The 8,260-nt window shown below is 41.1% G+C and overlaps 1 protein-coding gene across 1 annotated transcript; it reads left to right on the top strand.

Annotated features, from left to right (window-relative positions):
* The first annotated feature begins 9 nt into the window (after positions 1-9).
* LOC109472975 (paramyosin-like) lies at positions 10-7,918 on the top strand. Its single transcript, XM_019772838.1, has 14 exons — positions 10-49; positions 82-150; positions 1,693-1,762; positions 2,469-2,573; positions 2,896-2,921; positions 3,048-3,215; positions 3,940-4,124; positions 4,736-4,839; positions 5,047-5,098; positions 5,595-5,672; positions 5,840-5,923; positions 6,209-6,367; positions 6,749-6,916; positions 7,314-7,918. Exons 1-14 carry the CDS (start codon positions 10-12, stop codon positions 7,494-7,496), a joined length of 1,491 nt encoding a protein of 496 aa, XP_019628397.1. The 3' UTR covers positions 7,497-7,918.
* The last annotated feature ends 342 nt before the right edge of the window (positions 7,919-8,260 follow it).

Raw genomic sequence — 8,260 nt, forward strand, 5'->3', positions numbered from 1 at the left:
TTACCCACAATGCCCCGGCGGGTTGCCCTGCCAACCGCGTCACTTCCGCGTCCCCCAGCTGTCCCGTTTCGGAATTTTGAGATCCGAAAAAAATCCCGAATTTTTGCAAGTTTGGCGAGAAATTCACACCTACAATGACGTCTAAATCAGGTGAGTGGTTCTTAGGAACTATTTGGCTTCAAGTTTGCATTGCAAAAACTGCATTTTATTGTTGTTTTCTTGAATTTTCAACGTTATTGTAGGAAGACTTAAATTTAAGACTATTTGCCTAGATCTAGATTACTTACTGGTATGCATTTAATCGTTATGAAATGGAATCTTAACTGATAGTAATTGTTTATTGATATAACATTAGATTTGTTGTTTCTTCGGGCTTGTCAAAAGTTATGCAGACGCCAATGCAATGCAAAATATTTATGAAAGCAATCATCATAGCTTATGTGAGGTATCATGTCACATTCCTTTACATATAGTCTTTAAAATAGGCCAAGTGAGGTCGCCTAAGGACACATTTTATACAATCTGATAATTCTCATATTCGATAATCATTAAATATCAAATACCATAAAATCAGATGCTTGTAGAACTTAAATGGGGGATTTAAGCATAAATGTCAGCTTGTTTATTTAGCTAGCTTGCCTTGGTCATGGTTAAGTGGACTTGAATGGACTTGGTAAAGCCCTTAGCGTGACACTCGAGAAGGGCCATTCCTTAGCATTAGTCAAGGTCCAGCGGACACCTTAGGGTGTGTCGTATGTGTGTACATGTCAGAATGGACCACAGGAAGAATAGCTCAGTTTGTACGCTATTGTGGATCCTAATAAAGTCAAAGTCTAACTTAATTGAGGAGTTTTACAACGTAGTTTTACGCTACAAGTTAGTACAACAAAGAACCATTCTTTTCTCAACTTTTGTCTCTTCTATTTGGTTAATGGTTGAAACAAATGGCATACACCTGACCTATTTTCTAGAATTTCATTTCATCACAGTGCTACCACTATAATAGTGATCATCCTTTCAAACTGACAAGGCATTATTAGATAGAAGTGTCAGAATCCTCCCTCTTTCTCGTCTTGCTTCGCAACCTACAGAAAAAACATCATGAATAATGACTTCTGACTAGTTTCTTTCTGTCTCTTCTCTCTCTTATTACAGCCGCCCGTCTCGCCAAACTTCACCCAGAAATCAAGCCGGTCGAAAATGTCACCTGGGAGGGCAAGTCTCTCACTCAAGCTTCTCTGTCTAATCATTAGTCTAATTAGCTTAATTATCTGTCTTAATTAGTCTGATTAGCTTAGAAAAACTCTCATACTGTAGCAGATGTGGTGGTGGAAACATTTTCTGACAACCGCATTAGAGAATATTACAGTATTACTCTCCAACCTCCATGTATCACTGCTTAGAAGTTGGGTGTAGATTTACCCTGCTCTGAGAGTTTTCTAGATTTACAGTATAGTTCCAAATTTAGTATTCGGTGGTGGTAGAACTAGTACCTTTAGCAATTAAATCTACCATGACTAGAGAAGTTGCATGACCAGGTAGATCAAGATATACCTAGCTTATTGATATTAGTCTTTAGCTCTCTATGTGATGGACTCTATAGAGCTGCATGCCATGGTACAAAGTCAAGCCTAATACCACATATTAGTGTATCAGTTGATATTGACTGCTGTTTTCTCACTAACTTGACAGGAAGCCTGCGTAGATCCAGTAGTGGCAGTAAGCTCAACAAGAGCGGCTCCAACCTGGCACCGGCATTCAGGTAACTAACTCATTTATCCATACATTTTGTTATTTTAGTCTTAATTCACTCTTCCTACATGTATGTGGGTCATTGTGGGATCATTATGTGGTTACTGTTATATAGAATGATCAAAAGGTTTAACTCCTTTAATCATAAGCTTAAAGGCAGGTGAGACATTATGTGGTTGTATTAAATGGAAAAAGGCACTTAATCAATGTCTTCAAATTGTTTATGACGAAGTTCATTTTCTAAAATGATTTTCCATTTCATGTTTTTCCCGGCAGCCCCCGTCTTAATCGATCATTGTCAAGTTCACGGTAATTTGGAAGTGTAACAAGTGTTGTCAGCTGCACTCTGGGATCGCCTTAATAATGCGCAGTCAGCATTTTGTTACATATTACATGGATATCATCCTATTTGAACAATACATGCAGCACCAGGCTACTGATTTTTTTGCATCCAAGCTTAGCCTAATATTCCTCTGGTGTACAGTTTAAATTGCAGCTTATTAACTGTCAGCCTGCAATAAGCTTAATATGTATTTAAGAAGGGCAATGTTGTACAGGTTATAGCAGCAGAACTAAATGGCTTGGTGTAAGGGTTAGATACTTTGGATCACTGCTGCTTCTAGTCTTGCCACATACATTAGCAAAATCCAAACCCTTTACAGAAATATGTTAGATGTTACAATTTTTGGTCTAATCTTTTTTTTTCTTTTCCGCAGCAAGAGCCTGCGGTCGTCGACCTCTGACCTGGGAAACATCGAAGCAGAGTACATCAAGAACCTTCAGCAGCAAGTTTACTTCCTGGAGCTGGAGGCCAACTTCTTATATCCTCTCACTTACCCCACCTAGCAGCTGCCTACTAAATTGCAGGCAAACAATGTGTGAAAAAAATGTATCTTACAGGTGCACAGCTATCCCAAAAATACAACGCCAATTTGCTATTGTATGATGATTGTAAGACAAAATTAATGTTACATACCTTGGTGTAAAAGGCAAACTTCTGGCCATTGTTACCATTTGATGGCAACACTCTTTTCTTCATGACCAATGGAATAAGAATCCTGACTACATACAAAATCCAGTAAAATGTACTTTTATGACTATATGAATCTATTTAAGTTAAATTTCCTTGACATATTCTTCTACGCGGGACCAGGCCAAAAAAGCCACAGGTAGGAAAGTCGTCTGACACTTCAGAGAATTTATCCAGTTGAAGCTGATTTATTTTGTACTACATTTAATGTTCTAGACCTAATATATGTTAAACCTTTATCAACGCACAATGCATATTTCTGCAGACATCCACCCCAGGATGACGGCAGAAGCAGAGCGGATGTTGCGAAAGCTGCGGGACCTTCAGTCAGAAGTGGACGGACTGTCCCTGGAAATACGCAGGAAGGAATCTCATCTGGACATGCTCTCTACTGAGAAGAGCCGTGTCGAGTCTAAACTTGTCACTACTGAAGGTGGGTGTCGTTTAGTTATTTACTTTGCTATAGATACTAGTTACAGTAAGTACTAGACAACTGAAAATGGGGCCAAAAGATGTCACAGTTAATCTCCAAGCAGTTCTTTTGGTAGCCCTAAAAGACAGTATCAAATTGGCCAGGCAGTATCCATTTGCCAGACAGTATATCTTCAGGTGGCTAATGGACAGTCACTCGATCTGGGCAACGGATACTGCCTTGCCACCGTATGATCTTCTTGGACATTAGTCACGGTGGCAGTGTTATTCATTTACTCAGATAGCAGCACACACACAGACAAACAGACACAAGGATTGGGAAGTCTCTAACTTTCCTTTGTGGTCAAATCTGAATCTATTTGTTTTACAGTTACCAGTGAGTAACTGAGATTGTACTAGAGTTATCAACCCAGGGTTAATGTTACAGCTTTAACATAATTTTTTTTAATGATATTTCTCTCAGGCTGGAAGGGAAACACAAATTAGCATGGGTAAGGGGGTGAAGTCTGCCATCTCTAACTTTCCTTGAGTAAGGAGACTCTTTTTACACAACCAACTTCCAATAATGTGTTTTATTAACGGTCAACGTTTCGGCAATTATGACTGGTTCACATTGCATTGCAGCACAGGTGTCACTGCTATAGTTGCATTCCCAAACGTACAATATTTAGTACTTTATCTACACAATACATCTAACTTTCCTTCCTGTTATTACCTCCAAACAGATGCGTACTCCCGTGAGAAGCGTCTCCTGATGGATGAGATAGTTTCCCTGCGGAAGCTGAAGGAGGTGGCGGACCGTGACATCACCATTAAGGACAGGGACATCCTCGCGCTGAGGGAACAGCTCACACAGACACAGGTCGACTATAACAACGCTAACCACAAGATCAAGATACTACAGACACAGGTAAGCTACAACAACGCCTGAACCATACATATATACATAGATATCCTGGCTTTGATAATCACAAGATCAAGATCCTACAGACACAGGTGAGGCCTTGGAAATAAATGTTGTGTTTCCTGTTTCCTGACTGACCCTAGGAAAAACTGCCAAACCTAGACTTTTCGGAGTGGATCCCTGCAAGGGACATGAGTTTTTTTTTAACAGATTGACCTTTTGTAGGTCCATGATCTGACACCAGAGTGATGGAATGTTGTAAAAACTGTATGCTGTATGCTTATGTAGCAAGTGGCAGGACAGAGTTGAAGGGGCCGGTCTCCATATGAATTTGTTTTTGAAAGTAGAAAGAAATAGAGCACCATATGAACGTAACATAATACATGAATGTTAAACTTTACAAAATTAAATGTTACCTTAAGTTTCCAGTCCTCAGTCTGGGTCTATCCTTTGCCAACATTGACATCTTGTTGTCCCCACCCTCCCCCCAGTTGGACCAGCGCGCGGCTGACCACAAGGTGACCCAGTACCACCTGGAGGAGAAGTGTGTTTGTTTGTTTGTTTGTTTTGTTATGGATGCAATCCCTGTGTACTGACTCTGGGTTTGTTGTTCCCAGTTGGACCAGCGCGCGGCTGACCACAAGGTGACCCAGTACCACCTGGAGGAGAAGAGAGCCGACCTGCTGAAGACCCAGTCTGCTCTGTCTGCTGCCGAGGACAGGTGAGTTTGTTCACCTGTGTTAATAGACGTCATCACATGGTGAGTTCAAACTATTTCCAATACAAGAATTGTGGACTTACCCAAATTTTCAACTGTATGTATTACATGCAGTTCCAGTCTTTTTCGGTGACAAAGACTTGAGCTGTGCTGTGTGAAAATCCACTCTAAACAAACAAACAAACAAACATTGTGATTTTTGTCCTGCAGGTACTACACCAGCACAGCTGCTATGGCGGAGGCTGCCACGAAGGATCTCAGGGTCAGTATTTAATAGATGTTGCTGAGAGAATGAGTGAAGTTTTTTTCCTATGTTTTTAAGCTATAGCACATTCATGTCCACAGTGACATCCTGAGCCATTTCTTTGCAGTGGTGCATTCCTCACCATGCTTCACTGCAATGTTGCTTTCACTGCGATTTTGCGCCAGCCAAACTTTTTTGCTTATAGCTGGCATTTTTTTACCTTCCAACACAGGACTGGGAGGTACGAGTTAGGCTATTAGCCTTGCTTTACATGTATAACTGGTTGTGCTGAGTACTGTTTTTTTTTCAGTCCATGGGTGTTTGGGGCAAGGTTTCTTCTGGAACTCTTTTTGTTCTGTGTACATTTTTGTAGTCCCTGGTGTATTCCTTGGGTCAAGTTTTTTTTTCTGCTTTGCCGGTCAGGATGTATACCATGTAGCCTATAATATATCTATTACACTGTATTTTGAATAAGTTGATGAGTAAACATGTACTCCATGTCTCTATGTTACAGGAGGAAACTCGCTTGCTGCGTATCAAGCTAAAAGACCATGAGATGTCCTCCGACCAGGACAGGTTCCTCAGGAATAAGGTAGGGTACAACTGTCCTAAAGAAGGTGACAGGCGATCACCAAAATGTTGGCCGAATAAAAGACTTGGTTGTGTAAAAAGAGTCTCTTTACTCTGTACTTCAGACACATACCTCTGATCTTAGCATGCAAGTTTACCCTTTTTGTCCTACAATCTCTCACATTTCAGATGTCAGATGACCTGGCGAGGGTGACCAAAGAAAATGCTTTACTGGGACAACAGGTGGCTGAACTGAACAGGCAACTGGACAGGGTAAGTCAGGGCAATGCAAAACCTAAACAAGGCAATCAAAGATAGCAACTTCAACCCCTTATCAAATAGGCATGAACTCAGATTTTTTTCAAATCAAAGTCACATTTTTTTGTGAGGAAATTGGACTGGGACCACCTTGTTGCTTTTCTAGGAGTGTCACCTTTGTCAAAACACCGTGTTCACATGAGTGAATTGAGGAAATAGGTGTTAAAGTGCCTTTCCCAAGGGCACAACAATTGGATTCGAACCCTTAACCTCATTAGACCACCTTGCCACTTTTTGCAGGAGCGTCACCTGCGAGAAGACAAGGAGACCCGTGAAGCCTCCAAGACGATGGAGGTGATGTCCCTCCAGGACCACGAGCGCCAGCTCAAGTTCGAGATCGAGACGCTCCGAAATCAGCTGGAGGAGGAGAGGGCAAAGGTCAGGAACTACATGGACCAGGTGAGGAGGTCAAAGTTCAAAAGCTTGTCAGAAAATTTGCCCCCCTATATGGAACATTTTGCTTCATTATTACGTCAACAATAATCTTCAGATCTGCCATCCTTTAGCATTCATACCCATAGTCACTCACAGGAGATGGTGGATGATATCCAGTTGTTGTTTGATTTATTTTGTGTTATTCAGTGTCCTATCTGAATGTCTAACTTTCACTGACTTATTTTTTTCCTTTCTAGGTTATGAGAATTGCAATCCTGAACTCCTATATGTAGTTCTGGGAATGGGAATGTTTCTTTTGATATGACCACAAGCCCTTAGAGAGGACACACATTTGCAAACAAACAAACATGTCCACTAACACACAGATATTCTTCTTGTATCCAGGTGCGTGTACAGGAGGAGCTAGGGACATCAGTGCGTTTAGAAGGCGCCACGGCTAAGAGCCAGCTGCGGGAGTTGGAGGGCATTCACACGTCGACTAACGTGGAGAACTCTCAGCTGCGGCGCGACAAGGCACTACTGGTGGACCACGTGGCAGAGCTGCAGAAACAGGTGGGAGCAATCATTCATTAAATCAATCAATCGATCAATAAATCTGCTTTATTGCACAACAAAATGTTGTAGTGGATACAATGTATGATAAGCTGATGAACTCTACTACAAGTGAGTCTAATTGTCAATGAACAACAGTCAAACCTGCATTTACAGGTTCTTTGTACTGGGAAAATTCCCCTATCTCTTTTCGAAAAGCACAATGAACAGTGGACCACGGCTTAACGTCCCGTCCTAAGGACTGCGATCCTTTCCAGGAGCATGCATGTGAGCGACAACATCCGGGATTCAAACTCTCAACCTCTTGGTTCTGTGGCTACTACCCTCTCCCTTGCCTTTTAGAATTGTATTTGTCACAGTCAGATTAATTCAAATTTCCCCCTTCTTCCCCCCACAGCTGACAGTGAAGGAAGAGGAGATCCTGAGGCTGAGGAACCATGTCTACACCCTTCAGGGCGACGTGGACCGTGTCCGTTCCGCCACGCTGTTGGAGAGTTCCATCCAAGCTCAGAAGTGGGACGAGATCTCACGCCTCACGCGTAGTCTGAGCGCTCGATCACTCAGTCCTGATAGATACTAAAGGCAGTTAGCTTTGGTTTGTCTTTAAGTTTACCAAAGGAAAACATCTTGTTTTTGCTCAGTTTCTTCTTCTTCTCCAAACAGTGACCTATGATTTTAACAGTAGGTCTGTAACTGTAAGATCACTGAGATAAAGTAGAGATAAAGCTGAACCGAAAGATCAACTTACTCTAAAAGAGAGTCAGAGAGAAGTCTTGGAACATAGTTTCAGGGAGGGAACATGCTCAAACTCTGTCTTGACAGATATTAGCAGTGTTTTAGATTTTACACTAAGGCTATGCTAAGTTATTTTCTAACTTCTTGGTCATTTTGTTTTATATTCAGCATTTATTAGATCCAAAATCTAATGAAAAATAGAATTTTGTTTGTTGTTTAAGTCTAAGGTAGTCATTGGTGATCCCGGTCCCGTACCCTTTTAGAGATGGTTGTAACAATGTGCCTTGGGCATTTTGGAAGATACACCAAAGTACCAATCTGAGATTATTAGGGTTTTCTCAGCATTATACTTTACAGTATTTTTACCTCAACTAGGACCTTATCTGTATCTGTATAGCTGGTCTTATACTTTATTTTAAGTGTTGATAGAAGTTTTACTCATTCTTATTGAAGAAATCGTCCAAGGAAAACATTTTTTTGTATCCCAGGGGCTACAACCCTACTAGAAAAAATACACCAAAGGGATATTGTGTAGATTGTTTGATTTGTTGTGTTTTTGAGCTACTTTGACATGCATGTTTGCTGCTTTAAAAGTTTGCAGAGGTGGTG

Source organism: Branchiostoma belcheri, unplaced genomic scaffold (assembly GCF_001625305.1).
Source record: "Branchiostoma belcheri isolate BF01 breed outbred unplaced genomic scaffold, Haploidv18h27 scaffold29, whole genome shotgun sequence".
Taxonomy (NCBI): Eukaryota; Metazoa; Chordata; class Leptocardii; order Amphioxiformes; family Branchiostomatidae; genus Branchiostoma; species Branchiostoma belcheri.